The sequence below is a fragment of the Eublepharis macularius genome, chromosome 5 (assembly GCF_028583425.1).
Source record: "Eublepharis macularius isolate TG4126 chromosome 5, MPM_Emac_v1.0, whole genome shotgun sequence".
In the NCBI taxonomy this organism is placed as follows: Eukaryota; Metazoa; Chordata; class Lepidosauria; order Squamata; family Eublepharidae; genus Eublepharis; species Eublepharis macularius.
The window spans coordinates 11767964-11787306 of NC_072794.1; the positions used below are offsets into that span (position 1 = coordinate 11767964).

The 19343-nt window shown below is 44.9% G+C and overlaps 1 protein-coding gene across 1 annotated transcript; it reads left to right on the top strand.

Moving 5' to 3' along the window:
- The first annotated feature begins 2909 nt into the window (after positions 1-2909).
- Positions 2910-18460, top strand: PLPPR3 (phospholipid phosphatase related 3). The gene is made up of 7 exons (XM_054979255.1): positions 2910-2984; positions 3184-3369; positions 4771-4900; positions 5360-5555; positions 14136-14193; positions 15718-15891; positions 17153-18460. The coding sequence occupies exons 1-7, from the start codon at positions 2910-2912 to the stop codon at positions 18458-18460; spliced, it is 2127 nt and encodes a 708-aa protein (XP_054835230.1).
- The last annotated feature ends 883 nt before the right edge of the window (positions 18461-19343 follow it).

Consider the following 19343-nt stretch of genomic DNA (forward strand, 5'->3'; position numbering starts at 1 on the left):
TGAATTCAAGTTACTGGCATTTTGTTTTTAAATCCCTGTTTACCTGGATATTCTGCATCCTTGGTGTTTATTTCTCTCTTTAGTTTAAAGCCGCCCCAGACCCCAGAAGAATGCAAGGGGAAAATGAAAATGCATAAAGTTGGGAATTATAAAAATATGCTGTACAGAGAAAGAATGTTGTTTCGCTAGAATCCCTCCCCAACATTAAAATTGCAGTGGAAATCACCTGACGAAATCACTGAAAGTGTTTCTTCATGCAATGCGTAACAAGCTCATGGAACTCACTGCCACAAGGTGTAGAGAAGGGGTGAGACCCTTGAGCTCCCTGGAGAAAGGGCAGGATAAAATATGATTGCTAGGCAAGTATGTATATACAAAGGGACCGAGAGATTCTATTAATGGCCATTGCAGCTAAATTAAACCTCTTTGTTCAGGAGCAATCTTAGATGTTGAGTCTGGATAACAAGAGGACGCCTGTTGCCTTCCTGCAGTGCATGTGAGCTTTCTGATGCAGCTGGTTGGCCTGTTGTGTTGGCATTGCATTATGTGCCCCCCTTTTTGATTGCAACGCCCCCTCGGGATCCAGAGAGCAAGCCATTCCAGTGGGTCTGTAGTGGGATCCCTTGGGGTGCCACGGGAACCCCTTAGTGGAAGGGACTATCAACACCCTCTCAGGTGGAATCTGGAGAAGACTGAGAAAGGCAGGAAAGAATCAATGTGGAGTCCACCATGGCAGCATTCAGCTCAGGTGGCAGATTTTATGCACCTCCAGAAAGGGGTAAAAACCTTCCAATAACATGATCAATATTGACAACAGAATTTAAGCCTCTCGTGCCTGCGTTCCGTTTTCTTCCAGATGGAACTGGATTTGGGAACTCCTTGGGGGGTGGAGGGTGATGAAAAGGGGGGAAAGTACATAAAATGACAATGGGAGGTGGGAGGAATGAGCGGGCATGGTGGGGAACAAGGACGGCATGCACGGAAGCTCAGTAGCAGAGCCCCTGCTTTGAAAACCAAAGTCCCAAGCCCTGGTATCCCCCCTCCATTAAATGGTTTTGGGTACTGGGGCTGCAGCAGCCCTTCCTTTCCTCTGCTAGTGTGGACAAGGCAGGTTGGATAAGGATAAGCCTGGAATAGAAGGGGATGCCAAGAAAGGATGGATACATCCCCTTTTGCATAAGAAGACACACTTGTCTGCTTAATGCTGCATCCCATTTGAACATGAGCCTCCATGTTCGGATGCAGCCTACCTTCAAATACCAGTTATTGAGGGTGAGGGCAAAACAGGTTATTGCCTTCCATCCTTGCTTGTGAACTTCCTATCGAAATGTCTGGCTGTCTCTTGCTGGAAACATGATAGCGGACTAGATGGAACTTTGGTCTGATGTTAATCTGTGTTTCTACTGGAGAGAAGGGTGAGTGAGCTAAGAAGAAGTACTCTCATGCATGGAAGGGGTGCATTTATGGACTGTATTAGTCAAAACAATTTTGCAGACATCTTATCTGCTATGAGGGCTAGTGGCAAATGACTATCTGTCCCCCTGCACATGCAGCTTCTTCCATCTGAATATTTGGGAGTACTTCCTGCCTCTGTTATAGGATCCCCAAACCACTGATTTTTTCGTAGGTGCTTGCACACGGCAGGCACTGCACCTTTTCCACCTGCTGCAAAAAATATGAGAATTATTGTACTTTGGAGGGTATGGTGGTATTTTGTGGGAGGATTAGTAGGTGCCACAGGTATGTAGACATACATTGAGGATTTGTTTTTAAATTAGATGATCAAACTTTAAAGAAAAAGGGGGTCTGCTTTGAAGAGCCATACCACTTCCCTTTGGCCTCAGATGTGCTCCAAGTGGCAATAAGCCACATGTCTGTGGGCCAAGCATGGTTTGTTCCAGGCACTACACATGGAGTTATGTTGCTGGTTTGGAAATGTACGATTGCAGCTGTGAGCTGCTGTCTATTTCAGGGCAGCTCAGCATGCGCGTGTGGGTGCGTGTGGGGTGTCAGTGGGCAGATTTTACTTGAATGACTCAACCTCTAGCTGCAGGAGAAGCAAAAACTCGGTCCATGTTCACTGCAGCAGATTTCTTTCCAGCAGGAGACAAACAGCTAGGGGGCCTGAGCTCTGGGTGCACTTTGAAAGCCTCCCAAGTGCTAGGTAAGGACTAGGGGAGTTGATCTCAAACCAGACGTGCTATAAAAGAGCAGTCCTTGGAGGGCAAAATTGGTTCACAGGCAGCCATTCAAGATCAGGACCTGGGAGAGCTCCCAGGAGCAGCAGAAGTTGCACCAAAAAAACCCAAAGCATGAGGGAGCTTGTATATACCCTGGCAGTGCCTTAAGTCTCCTGTCCCAAGCAACATAGCAGGGAACTTAAAGGAATGATGCTCTAGCTTGAAGCCATGCAGGGTGGGCACTGCTGAATGGACTACCATCATGCCCTCTGCTATCTCCAGCAGAAGAAGGAGGTTGCTGATTGGTGGGGTGATTAAGGGTCTTCTTCCAAAAGGTCTCCCAAGTTTTAGTGCTGGTTCACTTATCTTTTCTTATCTGCCAAAGAAATCTGTGCCGAGCCATTCTCCCACCTCCTCCAAGCTTCTGAGCCCGGTGGGATCAGGGGCAGCACTATCTCCAAGCAATATGCTCCTCTTGATATCATTATCGGTGGCATCATCACTGGAGGCGTATGGGGCAGAAGGTCACAACAGGACCTTTCATTTTAGTGAGCAAGCCCCATCTGGGGGAGGGAGGAACTGCAAGCCATTTTCAGCAGCAGCCGTTCTTCTCATTAATGCCTCATCACGGTAAATTCCACCCCTCACTTTCTCTTTTGATCACATCCCCCAGCAGAACCTGAAGCAAGACCCCCCACCCCCATTCCTCCAGATCCCACCTCTGACACCATGATTTCCACAAAGGACAAGTCAAAAGCCCCCAAAGACAGCATGACGCTCCTTCCCTGTTTCTACTTTGTGGAGGTAAGTAGAGAATTTACAGGAGACCTTCCAGAATTTAAGCTGGGAAGAGGAACAGAAGGGTAGGGTGGGGTTGGCCAGCGAGCTAGACTTCCTAACTAGATGAAACCCCAGCTTCCAACCATGAGGTCCTAGGTTCAAACCTCAGGGTTCCTAATGCCCCCACCTCCTCTTGCCTTAACCGTTATTGTTCCTTCTTCAGTTGCCCATTGTGGCCTCCTCCATTGTGACTCTGTATTTCTTGGAACTGACGGACCTCTTCAAGCCTGCCAAAGTGGGTTTCCAGTGCTATGACCGAGCGCTCTCCATGCCCTATGTGGAAACGAATGAGGAGATGATTCCCTTGCTCATGCTGCTCAGCCTGGCATTTGCAGCTCCTGCAGCATCCGTGAGTAGCTGGGGGCTCACTAGGGGCGGCGGAAGGTGACTTTTCCCGCGTCTTTCTGATTTCTTGCGTTGTCACTGCAAACAGATTCTGTCTGTCCTTTTCAGCACCTGTTGGTTGTTTTTATGTTTTGCAGTGGACGTCTGTCTACAACGTAGACAGTATTTTTGCATACGTTGGCATGTCTCCTACCCCACTCGGCCATGTTTGAAAGCCATATTCTGGCTCCTGGCCTTCCTATAATAAAAGCCTCTTCGGCCAGAGGAAGGCTGCAGCTGGTAGAAGGCTTCAGACATGGCCAAGCAGAGGAGAAGGAAACTTGCTGCCATTTACTTGATGTGCAGATAACGTTGGGGAATAATGGGCCGTTTCCACACTACTTACCTTCATCTGGAAGACTGCGGAACGTTGCGAAAAAACTGCGGAAGATGGCGTCTTCTTGCATGAGTTTTATACGACGTCGTGCAAAACTTGCGCAAGAAGACGCTATCTTCCACGGTTTTTCCATGACGTTCCGGATGAAGGTAAGTACTGTGGAAACGGCCAAGGTGCCACTTTATGAGGCAAAAAACTTGATGCAGGGAAACAAGGCATGAAAATAACGATGATAATGATAATAACATTTGATTTATATACTGCCCTTCAGGACAACTTAACGCCCACTCAGAGCGGTTTACAAAGTGTGTTATTATTATCCTCACAACAATCGCCCTGTGATATGGGTGGGACTGAGAGAGCTCTGAGAAAGCTGCGACTGACCCACAGTCACCCAGCTGGCTCCAAGTGGAGGAGTGGAGAAATCAAACCTGGACCTCCAGATTAGAGTCTGTCCAGTCCCTTCTTCTGTCTTCTCTCAGATGCCTCCCTCACGACTTCTCACCTTCCTTTCCTCCCTCTGGACTGCTTCTCCCTTCCAAGCTGCCTACCGTCTCTTCTCCATCTTGTTTGTCTTCCCTTCTTACCCACCCAACTTTCCCTCCTTCATTCCCTATGAATTAGCACTCTGCTGGTTCGAATCCCACCACTGTCCTGATCTCAGCAGGTGGCCTTGGGTGAGCCACTCCTCTCAGCCCTGGCTCCCCAGATGTAGTGTGGGGATAATAATAACACTAACTTGTTCACTGCTCTGGGTGAGGCACTAATCTGTCTAGAAGTGTGGTATATAAGCACTGTTGTTATTTCTGTTTGCTTGCTGTATCCCTCTCTGACATTGGAGCGGCTCTGCTGGCTGACAGACAAGCACCTCTGTGACATCACAGCAGCTCATCCAATCGGAATCATAAAGGGTTCACCCTCACCCCCCCCCAAAACAAAACCTTGCTTGGAAGGTGCGTGACCCAAGAGAAGCAGGTGGCGTGGGGTAGGTTTTGCAACTCTGATTTTTCTGCTCCCTCCCCAACACAGATCATGGTCGGGGAAGGTCTCGTGTACTGCCTCCAGTCCAAGCTGAAAGGGCGCACTGGTTCTGAAGGAAGCATCAACGCTGGCGGGTGCAATTTCAACTCCTTCCTGCGCAGGACAGTCAGGTTTGTGGGTAAGTTTTGTGGCCTCCCACCCTTTCCCAGGAAGTCTGGGGGGAGCGATGGGGGTGGAGTTGGCCGTTGGCCCTCAGACTAGCTTTGCAAATTGGTCCTTGTGTTCCATGTGGCGTAAGAGACATGGACCATTTGCCCGACTGTTTCATGTGCTGCCCAATAACTTAGGGAATCAGGAGCCACTTCCTCCCGGAGTCACCGTGGACCTGGTGGCCTGTTCCAGCCACCACTGGCAATGTGAGGCTCGGAGGCCGCAGGGCAGGGGAGCCATGTAGCGGGACCGAGAGCCAGATCTAGGCCAGGAGGGGAGATACCAGCCAGATAGGGTGCGGCTCTGCATGCCCAAAGACTAGTCCTTTGCACAACCCCCCCCCTCCCCGGGGCTCAATCCTGCCATTCTGTGTCAGTTCAGAGGCCTATCCCTGGCTGAAATTAACTCCCCTCAACTCTCATTGTAGGTGTCCATGTTTTTGGCCTCTGCGCCACAGCCCTGGTGACTGACGTGATCCAGCTGGCCACGGGCTACCATGCTCCCTTTTTTTTGACTGTTTGTAAACCCAATTACACTCTCCTGGGAATCTCCTGTGACTCCAACCCGTACATCACTCAGGATATTTGCTCAGGCCAAGATCAGCACGCCATCCTTTCTGCCAGGTAAGTCCATTCCGGGATCTGCCGCCTGCTTCCCTTCGAACAGGAATTCTAGAGTGAAATCTCTTCTCATTCATCCTTTGAGGGCCCTTTCCCAACTTTTGATCCATGTCAGTACCTAGGAGGTTCCTTTGACACCATCACATAGACAGACACCGGAAGACCTGTAGGAGCCACGTTTGCTGTAGTCTGTTTATTTGGTTGCCATGGATGTAAAGAGCCCTTTATCTTCAAACATTATGATTTTAGGAGCATGTCTCAAGTGCAAAGGCCAAGAATAAGGCCCTCCTGGCTATCTTGCAGCTATATAGCTAAGATTGGTCGCAACTCTTTCTTTAGGCAGGTTTGCCCTGCACCATATTCACAAAGACGCTAGTGGGTTAATGACTTTGTTATTAGAGAGTGGACTATTGTAAGAAAGTGGCTATTGAATTGATGGAGTGATTTTGGACTTCCGGTTTGGGATTCATGGAGGTCTAACGCAGCTCCATTTGCGGAGCTGACCGGACTGCCGTTTTAACCGGCCGGAGGGGTGAAAATAACCCGCGGCCGACTGCTCTCAGGCGGGGAGCAGGCAAAGAACGCTCAAGACCCTAGGGTGAGCTAGATCTCGGACGAGGGGGGGCTCTACACAAGGAGTCTCCCCCCCGATCCTTGAGGTCCCACCTTGCGACGGGTCGGCTATAATCTCTGCGGCAGTTTTGGGGCCAATTCGGCTGGCATAAGACCTACATACCCAAGCTTCGATCGGGGAGGGAAGTCGAGAGGAGAATTTAAGATCGAAACAGCGATTACAACCCGAGAAAGTTGAAGAGAAGGTAAAGATCGCTATCTCTTGAAACGGGACAGATTGATAAAAACAGAGAGGAAAGAAAGTAGATTTTTAAACTGCAACAGACTAGTGAAAAGGAGGTGAAGACTCGGCAGGAGTTGTATTTTAAAAGAGACCAAATTTAAAGAAGTTATTGCAAAAATCGGACTATTGTTTTGAATACCTGTGGTTTTGGAGCTGTGGGAAAAAGACACCATCGCGAGACCTGCTGTGGGAAGACGGGAGACAGGAAGTGCGTAACAACAATAGAGTGGCTGGAGGGAAGCGGCCCTTGCCGACGGACAGGAAGTAGGGAATCGCCATTTTTTAAAGGGGAAGGGTCGCGGCTTCAGCGGAAGAGGAAGTAGGCCATCTTGGATTACAATAATATAGAGAAACCATAGAGAAAAGACGCCCGACATTTTGGATACAAAAAATTAATTTTGGCAAAGATTGGGACATTTGAAAAAAAGGAAAACGTTTAAATATACGCCACGGAGCTAAGGAAGAGAGCAGATTCGTGGGAGCGAGCTAAAGCAAGCCCCACGATGTCGAAAAAAGAGTGGCAATCGGCAATAGAAAATTTGGACAAAAAACTTATAGACATGATGAAAGAACTTAAGGACACGAAATTGGAGCTTATTAAAGAGGTCAAAGAAGTTACACAGACAGTAAAGTCGGAGCTGTCAGAAGTGAAAAAAGGCGTGGAAACGATTAGTAGTGAATTACAAGGAACGCAGCAGAGAGTTAAAACAGTAGAAGACGCGATGGAGAATTTAATAGACACGCAACAAACAGAGATGAGACTGGTGAAGGGGAGGATTTCAGTTGCAGAAACTAAACACATGGAGAAGCAGCTTCGTTTTCGTGGTCTGCCAGAAGTGGAAGGGAAGTCAGCGCAAGAACAGATGACTGAGGTGTTGGCTGATTACCTGGGGAAGGAGGAGGAGGAAATTGTGGCTATCCTAGATGTGGCGTACCGTGTGAACTCGAGAATTGCAACCCAGAGGAAACTACCAAGGGATGTGATTGTGCAGTTTACAACTAGAAACATGAAAGAGAGGATTGTGACAAAACAATTTCAAGATCCATTGGAGATTGATGGCAAGACGATTATTATAATGAAGGAACTGCCCAGATCAGTGTTAATGGACAGGAAAAAATATAGAGTGCTAATTCAGACTTTGAAGGACATGAATATCAGATACAGATGGGAGTTACCGGAAGGAGTGTCCTTTGAGTTTGGAGGGGCAAAAAAACGCATCAGATCTGAGCGGGAGATGGAGAGATTTATCAAGGACAATGAAAAAGACTTACCAACAAAACCATGAATATGGAGTGTAAAGTATTATCTTGGAATGTAAATGGACTAAACTCACCGAATAAGAGGAAAAATATTTTTCATTGGCTACTAAAACAAAAATGTGATATTGTTTGTTTGCAGGAGACCCATATTAGAAAACAGGATGTAAAATATTTAAAATCTGGAAAATTGGGCAAAGAATTTGTAGCGGCCTCTAACAAGAAAAAAAGAGGAGTGGTGTTGTACATAAAAGAGGAGCTGCAGCCAAAATTTGTTATGAGAGATGTGGAAGCTAGATTTGTAGCAGTGGAATGTAATTGGAATTTAAAGAGAGTGTTGGTAGTCGGACTTTATGCACCTAACGGTGCAAAGGAAAGCTTCTTTGAGGATTTAAGGAAGCATTTAGACGATCTTGTATATGACCAGATAATTCTTGCTGGAGATTTCAATGGAGTGACAGATTTGGAACTAGACAAAAAGACTACAACAGCACAAAAGAAAAGAGGACTATTGCCAAAGCTTTTTTTTGAGTTGATTCAACAAGAGACTCTCGAAGACGTATGGAGGAGAGAATATCCTAAAACCAAACAGTTTACTTTTTATTCTGCAAGGCATCTTACATTATCAAGAATTGATATGATCTGGGCCTCAAAGGACTTAGCGTTATGGACTAAGGAGGTAGAAATAATGCCGATGGTAGGCTCAGATCACAATCCAATCATGTGGAAATTTGGAAAAAGGAGAAAAAGGAAAGCCTGGAGAATAAATGAGGACTTGTTACAGGAAAGTGAGAATATGGAAATATTGAGAAGAGAGACAAAGTTTTTTATACAATACAACGTGAATAAAGAAGTACCAACCAGTAAAGTTTGGGACGCGTACAAGGCGGTTGTAAGGGGCATACTAATGGACTTAAATGGCAGAGCAAGGAAAAAGAAAGAGGAGAAAAGACAAGAGATTGAGGAGAAAATAAAGGCCAAAGAAGTACAGTTAAAAAAGAGACCAGGGAAAAAGAAAATACATCAGGAAATCAAAATTCTTCAAGAACAGTTAACAGCAATGAGTAATAAAGAATTGGAGTGGAACCTTAAAAGACTGAATCAAAAAGCTTTTGAGGGTGCTAATAAACCTGGGAAATATTTGGCATGGCAATTGAAGAAGAAAAGGGAAAAGAAAATAATAAATAAAATTTGTGAAGAAAATAAAACGTACCTGGAGCAAACTACCATTAGTAGAGCCTTTTATAAATTCTATGCTAAGCTGTATAATAAAAAAGAAGTAACCAAAGAATCAATAGCATCATATTTGGAGAAAACCAAACTTCCAGAGATCTCGGAAGCTTGGAGAAATAAGTTGAACAGTGAAGTAACTGATGAGGAAATAAGTAAGGCAATACAATCCGCAAATCTAGGAAAGGCGCCAGGGCCAGATGGACTTACGGCTAAATTTTATAAGACAATGGCCAACGAACTGGCACCATTCCTAAAAGAGGTGATGAACGGAATTTTTAGGGATCAAAGAATTCCAGACACTTGGAGCGAAGCGAATATATCATTGATCCCAAAAGAGGGCCAAGATCTGACTAACGTGAAAAATTACAGGCCTATATCATTACTTAACAATGATTATAAAATTTTTGCGAAGATATTGGCGGAGAGACTGAAGGGGTGGCTCTCGGAAGTCATAGAGGAAGAACAAGCAGGCTTTTTGCCGGACAGACAAATAAGAGACAATTTAAGGACAGTGATCAATGCTATTGAATACTATGACAAGCGTTGTGATAAAGAGGTTGGTTTCTTCTTTGTAGACGCTGAAAAAGCGTTTGACAATTTAAACTGGGATTTTTTGTTTGCCACTATGGAAAAGCTACAATTGGGAGAAAGATTCATCAGAGCAATTAAAGAAATTTATAGAGACCAGACTGCAGCAATTGTAGTGAATGATGAACTGACCAAGAAATTGACGATTAGTAAAGGAACAAGACAAGGTTGCCCGTTATCTCCATTGTTGTTTATTTTAGTATTGGAGATTCTGATGATACAAATACGACAAGATGAGGAAATACGAGGAATAAAAATAAGGGACTATTCATACAAGGTTAGAGCATTTGCAGATGACATAATGTTAATTGTAGAAGATCCATTGGAGAACATGCCAAAAGTGATAGATAAGATCAAGGAGTTTGGTGACTTGGCAGGTTTCTTCATTAACAAAAAGAAGTCAAAGATATTATGTAAAAACATGACTAAGCAGAAACAACAATTGTTAATGGAAACAACGGACTGTGAAGTAACTAGTAAGGTGAAATATTTGGGAGTTGAGCTGACTGCAAAAAATATAGATTTGTTCAAGAATAATTATGAAAAATTATGGACTCAGATAGAGAGAGACTTGATCAAATGGAATAGACTGAATTTGTCATGGTTGGGCAGGATTGCAGCAGTTAAGATGAATGTGTTACCAAGAGTAATGTTTTTGCTACAGACAATACCAATCATCAGAGACTCTAAGCAATTTGAAAAATGGCAGAGGAAAATATCAGATTTTGTCTGGGCAGGCAAGAAGCCTCGAGTGAAAGTAAAAGTTCTACAAGATGCAAAGGAAAGAGGCGGAATGCAACTGCCCAACCTGAGACTTTACCATGATGCAATCTGCCTAGTTTGGTTAAAAGAGTGGATGACATTAAAGAATAAGAAACTATTAGCCCTAGAGGGATATAAAAAAATTTTTGGATGGCACGCATACCTATGGCATGACAAAGTAAAGGTCAACTCGATGTTCCTGCATCATTTTGTAAGGAGAAGTTTATATATAATCTGGAAGAAGTACAGAATTTACCTACAAGAAGGAACCCCCTTGTGGGTGGTTCCATATGAGGTGATAGATCCGAGAGCTGTTGATAATGAACAACAATGTTTAACGTACAAAGAAATAACTAAAACTGAAGTATCTAAACTTAGAATAAAGACGCAAGAGGAACTATCACCTAACTATGATTGGTTCCAGTACAGACAGATTAGAGACTTATATAATTCGGACTCTGCAAAAGGGGGCATACGAACAGAGAACTCGGAACTAGAGCAGACCCTTCTTAAAGAAGACAAGAAAAGAATATCCAAGGTATACCAAGTATTGTTGAAATGGTACACTGAGGATGAGATAGTTAAAACACAGATGGTGAAATGGGCTATAAATTTCAATAAAGAAATAACAATGGAGGCATGGGAATACTTGTGGAAAACTACAATGAAGACAACGACATGTATTAATATTAAAGAGAACATTTTTAAAATGATCTATCGTTGGTACATGACACCAAAGAAGATTGCGCTAGGGAACTTGAACACTTCTAATAAATGCTGGAAATGTAGGAAGCATGAGGGCTCCCTCTATCATATGTGGTGGTCGTGTGAGGTAGCTAGGCAGTTCTGGGGGGAAATAATAAGAGAAATGAGTGAAATTTTACAGTTTCAAATAAATAAGAACCCAGAACTCCTGCTGCTAAACTTGGGAATGGAGGGAATTCCAGCCCATCATAGGACGTTGATATTTTATATGACTGCAGCAGCTAGACTTTTGTATGCGCAGAAATGGAAAGTACTAGAAGTGCCAACTATTGAAGATTGGATCTACAAATTGCTGTATATGGCTGAAATGGACAAGATGACAAGAAAACTGAGAGATCTGGACTCAGGGCAGTTTAACACAGACTGGGAGAAGCTGAAACAATATCTGGAGAAGAAGTGGGAGGTGGGAGGAAAACTGTGGCAGTTTGAGAACTACTGAAGTACAATAAAAGTATAAAAGAGAGGGGTGACTTTACCGGGGGAGGAAGAGAAATGTGAATTTATAAGCAGTTAGATTAATTAATTGATTGAGATATATATATAGATATGTAAAGGTTAATTGATAGAATATTGATAGAGAATAATTAACGGTTTAAACATGAGGATTGAGTAATTAACAATATTTTTTTTTACTTGATAAGACTTATATGCACCAAACTGAATGTATAGAAGAGTTAAAACGACTGACTATGTGATGAGTTATATAGAAATACTATAAAAAAAAGAAATGATTAATATATAGAGAACAAATCAAATTGTTTGATTTAAATGTGGGAAATTTTTATGGTTTATGATATATAGAAATATTCAAAATTGGAAAATGGGATAAATTGTTTATCTAAAGAAGTATAGTTTGGATGTATAATAAGTAAAAGAGTTAAAGATGTACTGCTTAATATAATGGAGAATATAGATTTGTTTTAGACAGAGGAAATTAATAGAAGTAAGGGAAAAGGGACAGAGGGTGGGAAAGCTGTTGGAAGTCAACAAAAGGGGGGGAAAGGGAGGGGGTTAGAAACGGAAAATTAGGGAAAAATTGAATGTAATGTAATGTAAAAATATTAATGTTCTAACCCAATAAAAAATTTTTTTAAAAAAAAAAAGAATTGATGGAGTGATTTTCAAGCCAGGTGGTCATCTTTAGAAAGACAGGAATTGAGGCCATTTTCACACTGCTTACCGGCCACGGAACATCGCACCGAGCTCCCAGGATGGCAGTTGTCACGCGAAATCGCGCCAGGAAGACGCTGTCATTTCGGGAGCTCAGCGCGATGTTCCATGGCCAGTAAGCAGTGTGAAAATGGCCCTAGAGTGAAACTGAGGCAGAAAGGAGAAAGTGAACGATTTTCCAGAGAAGGAAGGATTTTGTAGCTCTTCTAAGCTATTTAATGAGGGCTGTTGGAACCACCTTGCGAAATTTCAGTTCCTCTGCATGTTTATAAAGATAAGCAATGCTACTCAATAATTCTTTGCCATTTATTTTAAACCTCTATACCCCACAAACTCTCCACCACAGCTGGCTGATTACATTTCTCCCCTGCACTTTCTGGGGCAATTTTCCAATGAAGGGATCACAAATCTAAGCAATCAAATAACCCCAATATGGATAACTGCATTCATTTGTTCTCTGGAACGTGTCCAGTCTAAATTTGGGCGGAAAATTCTGGGTGTGCCTCCTTGTGTTCCGTACGCTGCCCTCTGTTTAGAAACCTGACTAAATTTTGTTTTAACTAAAGCATGGCTTATGACTGTTAAATATTGGCTACATCTTTGACTCCTCTAGCCTTACTTACCAAATGTTCTCAGAGTCTGAAATGTCCAGTTGGCTACCAGATATTGAGAGAAGAATCACTACTATGAGTATATGGACTCACTGTTTATGCTCCCGCTTTCAGGGGCATATCAAATGATTAAACGTAGAACCTTGGATACTGAATTTCAAAATCTATACAGTATGTCAATAAAACCTGCTCTCCTTTGAATTTGGAGATTCCATTAGTAGTGGGTCATATGGACCCATACTTTTAGACCCAGCAAATTCCACAACAACGCAGAGCTTTCTAGCTAGATTTAATGCTTTGCCATCTGCGATTTGCGATTTTACACAGCAGATTTCAAAAGATAAGAATACAAAGCCAGGCAGTCTTTGTAATACCAGCTGCTGTATCGAGACAATTCCGCATGTTCTATTGTCCTTTTTATGCCAATATTCATTTTAAATATTTACGCTCTATTTTAGCTAATATGATGGGTTCTTCTGATTCCCACAAGGTTTACTGTCTTTTAAATGATTTCTCCTCCCATATAACTGAGAAGGTAGCAAAGTTTTTACAACTCGCTATAAAGCTGCGTCAGGAGAAGTTTCAAAAATAACCGTAGACATCACGCAACTGTTTTTATATTTTATTTTGTTCTTTGACCTCTGTACCATCCTGTTTTCTTTGTTATATGCCCATAAAGGCTTATCGAATTGAAAAATAACCCCAATGATAATTAATATCTGATGTCCAACCATGCTCAGTTAAACCAACGTGCATGAAAAAAATTAGCCAACTGCCCGGTCTATCTTGAACAGGAGGGGACCTACCTCTTTTTTAGGAATCTGGAGCCAGATAACATATCCACTGGATCATTGAAACAATGAAAACACTCACAGGTTTCTTTGCCTTTAGTCTGAGAGTCTGGGGACTATAGTTGGATCTAGGGTCACCAGCCTCCAAGTGGAGCCTGGAGTTCTCCCAGAACTGCTACTGATCTCCAGACTACAGAGATAACTTTCCTTGGAAAAAATGGCATTTTGGGGGTGTTTTATATACAACATTATATCCTGCCCTCCCAGGCTCTGTCCCCAAATCTCCAGGAATTTTCCAAGCCAGAGACGGCAACCCTAACTCAATTACAAGGCCAACAAAACAAATCTAACTTCTCTCATGGCATCCTTCTGTTCATCGCATAAAAGAGTTATTTCCCACCTCAAAACTGGCTCATAGCCCCTCCTCCTCACAGGGTTCATGGTTTCTCCATGTACATTATCAGTGATGCTTCAGCTTAAAATCACGTAGACTGTTGCAAAGGATGGTAATTCTATTTTCTTAGTACAACCGTTCCTTTTTTCCTTCCAGGAAAACATTCCCCTCCCAGCATGCCACATTGTCTGCTTTCGCTGCTGTCTATGTTTCGGTGAGTTTTACCTGCTAGTTAAAGCTTGTGGTGCCATGGAGAATTGGCAAAGGATCTTCCAGGAATAAGAGCAGGGGTACATAAACTTTTGGAACTTGCAGTCAGTCACCTTCGCAATTCTGACATAGGGTGGTGGGCACAACTACAAAATGGATTCCACAGGAGGTGGATCCAACAACAAAATGGCTGCCACAGGAGGTGGAGCCACTGGGGTTACCAGGTTCTTATAGCCTCTCAGCGGGAGGGGAAACCCATTGCTTTTGGTGCCAGTTTGGTGTAGTGGTTAAGAGCACGGGTCTCTAATCTGGAGAGCCGGGTTTGATTCCCCACTCCTCCACGTGAAGCCAGCTGGGTGACCTTGGGCTAGTCACAGTTCTCTGGAGCTCTCTCAGCCCCACCCACCTCACAGGGGGATTATTGTTGTGGGGATAATAATGACATACTTTGCAAACTGTTCTGAGTGGGCATTAAGTTGTCCTGAAGGGCGGTATATAAATCGAATGTTGTTGTTGTTATTATTACTGAGATGAAGATCTTTAAACGCATGCAGGCTTCCCGGAGATGATACAATGATGCTACTTCCAGAAGTGATGTCATTGCGCTGGCACCTGCTCTTTGAATGGAGCCAATTCATCCCATTTGGGGCCAAAATTTACCCTGAAAAATGAGGGACACTCCCGTGACTGGCGTGATGATGTCACTTCAGGAAGTGAAGTCATCATGCCCCGCCAGAAGCATACCTGCTGTACGTTAGCCTGAACTGTGGGCAACAGAGCCGGGAGATACATAAGTGTATGGGAGAAGAGGGATAATATTAAAAAATACATTGGGAAAGAGGAAAAAGAGAGAATAAAATCAAAGTCAACACGATGAAGGCTACTGGAACAATATTCATCTGCCCAACCAATCAGATCTCCAGTTGCCAGCAGCCCTGCTGGGCAAGTGCTCCATCTGGCCCCACCCACTTTCAAAAAACATTTGGTGGGCCAGGAAAGTTGTCAGCAGGTGGCATGGTGCCCGCAGGCACCATGTTGGGAACCCCCGAATTAGGGAACAAGGGGAAGTAGACTGTGGGACTCGGATAGGAAGCCCAGGTTCTAATCCCCACCCTGGTCTCCATTTCTGCTTCCCTCCACCCATCTGCAAAATGGAAATATTAAGGGCTTGCTTCATCAGGTTGTTTTGAGAATCGTTGAGATAGTAGCTTGTGAAAGAGTTTTACAACAGAAATGGGCTAAGGCGCCAATATTTGGGGCAATATATTCTCTTGTGCATAAACAGCCCATCCACCGTCAACCAACTGTGGGAGAATTCTTCGTTCTTTCTTTCTCTCCTGTACCACCTTCTCGCCCATCCTGTTCTTGCCTCCCACTTTCTCCCTATCTGTCTCTCCCCCTGCCCCACTTGCTGTTTGTGGTGTGGCTTCACTGCTGCAAACTTGATCCAGCCCAAGATGTCTGAGATGGCAAGCCTCAGGTACAGAGAGGCCAATAACCCCTCACAAGTATGCCTCCTCCTTTCCAGATGTATTTCAACTCCATCATCTCCGACAGCACCAAGCTCCTCAAGCCGATCCTGGTGTTCACCTTTGCCATCGCAGCAGGCATCTGTGGCTTGACACAAATCACTCAGTACCGCAGTCATCCCATTGACGTTTACGTGGGGTTCCTGATAGGCTCTGGTATTGCGGCCTACCTGGTAAGTTCATGCATCCCTAAATCTTATTGGCTGAAGAAATAGTTCCCAACCTTTTTGGTACGGTGACACTCCCCCCCCCCCAATCCAAATTTACTTTGTATCCCAGGCTGGACCAAGAGATTGAGAAGGCACTGGGGAAGGGGGTGCTGGGTTGAGGAGATGCAGAAAGCTGACACATGTTGGCAAAGAGAGCGTGGCGGGGGGGTTGGGTGGAGGTTGGGCTGCTAAGGAGCAGTTCCAAGACAGAGTTTGCACTCACATACATCTTTCTCTCCTCCTCTCACTTCTCAATGCGCTGAACAGCTCCCACCTACTGTTCAGCCTCTGCCCCCTCTCCACTTCTTCCAGCTACTATCGTAAAATTATTAGTCGCCAGACAGCTTTTTCCCCAGCATTATTGTTGCAAAGGGTAAGGTGCGAATGTGAGAACCTGGTAAGGAAGAAGATCAGAGAAAGAGAAGAGTGCAAAGGGCAAGAGCCTCCATTAGGGATGGCTGGCCTGCAACCCGCTTTCAAAGGCTTCGTGACCCACTTTTGGGTCCTGGTTAGAGATGGGCACGAACCAGGAAAATTGTGGTTTGTTGCGGTCCGTGGCTCATCGCATTTCATGAACCACGAACTGGCACGAAATTGCCCAGTTCACAAACCAGATTGTTTGTTTTGTAAATACGTCACTTCCAGGGCAGCAGGTCTGCAGAAAGCCCATCCCCCCCGCTGCCTAGGAAACTGATTGATCAGCGCAAGGCTGTCTGCAATAACAAACCGAAAAACGAACCAAACAAACGGCCAGTTCGTCAGAAATGCCCTCCGACGAACCACCAGTTTGTGAACTAAAAAACAGCCCAGTTTGTGACAAACTTTGGTTTGTATTTCGGCTCGTGCCCAGCTCTAGTCCTGACCCACAGGTTGGGAAACACTGGGCTAGAGGATGTGAGATTTTATGTTGCTGTTACAAAGCATATATAGAAAATATATGTATATATACATAGAAAATATATACATAAAAAACCAGCACATCTGGGAAATGCAAGGCTAGAACCGCTGTCCTTCCAGGTTTGTAAAAACTCACCCTCAGCGAGTCTTTGATGAGGAGAAACATACAGTCATGCAGTCTCTCCTTGTGTAGAATCACTGAGGTCTGTGCCAAATTTTACCCTTTGGGATGAGAAAAAGTGAACAGATGGGAAAGATGTGTGTTTTCATTCTTGCCATTTTCAGGTTCTTTTAGCCTGTAATGTTTACCTTCTCTTGACACATATAGGCGTACCATGCTGTGGGCAACTTTCGAGCCCCAACAGAGAAGGCCCCCTCCAACCCCCCAGCCAAAGATGCCCTGCGAGCCCTCACCCAGCGTGGTCATGATTCTGTTTACCATCAGAACAAGTCCGTCAGCACTGATGAACTCAACCCCCAGACCCGGTTGGAGGGCATGAACCGGCAGGTACAGAGAGAGAAAAACTCATTAGGTAGTTTGAAACGGGCTAGCGTTGATGTGGATCTCTTGGCCCCGCGTAGCCCGATGGGCAAGGAGAATATGGTCACTTTCAGTAATACCTTGCCGCGAGTCAACACCCCCTCCATGGATGACCCCTCTCGTCGCCACATGACCATTCACGTTCCCGTAGACGCCTCTCGTTCAAAACAGCTGATCACCGAATGGAAGCAGAAATCAGTAGAAGGGCGTGGCATGACGCTGGCAGAGGAAGTGGCCAGGCGAGCTGGCTCAGACTCCTTGGCTGGTGAAGAGGAGGACCATATTCCCCCATCCTTGTACCCAACAGTCCAGGCCCGGACGGCTGAACGAGCTTCCATGGGCCCGCGAGTTCTCATCCAGCCGAGGCCCGGGGCTTCCCAACTGGTACACATCCCAGAGGAGAGCCAAGCCAACACTAGTGCCAACATTTCTCCCAAAAGCAGCTCAGCTGTGAGGGCAAAATGGATGATGATGGCAGAAAAAGGGTCCACACAGCGGGTGGCCAATCCACCTCGTCTTATGCAGGTCATTGCCATGTCAAAACAACAGGGGATGGTGTCAGTCACACCAAAGCATTCAGAGACCTCCTCCTCTTCAACCAGCTCTGATTCTTCCCAGTACCGCTCTCCATCAGAAAGAGATAGCTCCAGTGTTGTCACCATTGACGCCCATGCCCCTCATCATCCTGTGGTTCATTTATCTTCCGGGAATGGGCCTTGGGAATGGAAAGCTACCCAGAAAGTCCCTGATATCCAAGACACTTATGAGCTCAATGAGATGAGCAAGGATTATCGTGGCTTCCGCCCTGCCAAGAGTGCTGGCGTCTCTCCTGGCTCTTCCGTCAGTGATATAGAACAGGACGAGCCACGGTACGGCAGTGTGGCCACCATCAACATTGCATCCGGAATGGGAGGAAGTGCTCCTATAGTGTCAGCAGAGGCCATCCCTGCAGAAAATATGATGGGTGCTGCCAGCCGGGAATCAACGCTACGGAGGAAGCCGGCCACTTTGACAGTGGGAGAGAAGGAAGGGCAAACAGAGGAAACTGAAAATTACTACAAGAAAATTCAAGCCAATCGAAGATTTAAGGAGTAATTCTCTCTGCTGAGCCATTGTCTGTTCCATCCAGGACTGGGATCTCCCTCCACCCCCAATTTTGAAGAGGAACTTATTTAGGATGGTAGGAACCTTTGAGGCAAGATGCCGTTTTCTGGGAAATGCTTGTATAGCTACAATCTGCACAGTTCAACGTGATGCCAGTCCTGGTAAAATAATGGAATCTCCATTCCAGCCAGACTTCTGGGATGACAACATGGAAGCTGCATCTAGAAAGTGTTTTAAACCAAGGAACTGGGTTATCTTTCCTTAACGTTTCCCTTGGAAATGAATGAAGACTTTCCAAAGGAAATTAGCTGGATTTTCCAGTGGATTTTTTTTAAAAAGGTGCTCATGGCATTAAGGACAGTGATAATTTATTCCAAATCAGGGACTGCAAGACCAGCAAAGGAGGGGGGCAGGGGGGGAATTAAACAACACAGGAATTATTGAGGCTTTCCCCTGACTCTATTCCTGAATTTCATTTGCAGGACCACAGAAAGTGACAAGAGCCCACTACGGAGAGGATGGGGAAAGTGTGTCATATGGGGGGGGGGGAGGTGTGACGTGCCTCCAAGGGTTACCTCCTCCACTGTAAGAGGTGTTTCTTTTCCTGTGAATTGGGGGTGGTGAGGGAATCTGTAAATATTTGTGTCCTGGACAGAACAAAGGCCCCCAACAGAGATGTGGGAAAGCCTCTTTCTTGAGTATTGAGGTTGATGGGTTGTTTGACCTCTCTTTTCTCTAAAAGGACGATAAAATGTAGGTCGTTATGTTGCTGGATCAGGGACCCCCAAGTGGGTCCATCTAGCCTCTTGTTTCCAAGAGTGGACGGCCAGATGATTCTGGGACTCCCCCAAGGACAGCAAGGAAGGAAGGATCT

What these genes read in the sequence shown, in the direction of transcription:
- PLPPR3 (XM_054979255.1), top strand. Translation starts at nt 2,910, where the DNA reads ATGATTTCCACAAAGGACAAGTCAAAAGCCCCCAAAGACAGCATGACG. An exon ending in TTGCAGCTCCTGCAGCATCC is followed by an intron (nt 3,370 to 4,770) that starts GTGAGTAGCTGG and finishes TCCCCAACACAG; the next exon opens with ATCATGGTCGGGGAAGGTCT. An exon ending in CACGCCATCCTTTCTGCCAG is followed by an intron (nt 5,556 to 14,135) that starts GTAAGTCCATTC and finishes TTTTCCTTCCAG; the next exon opens with GAAAACATTCCCCTCCCAGC.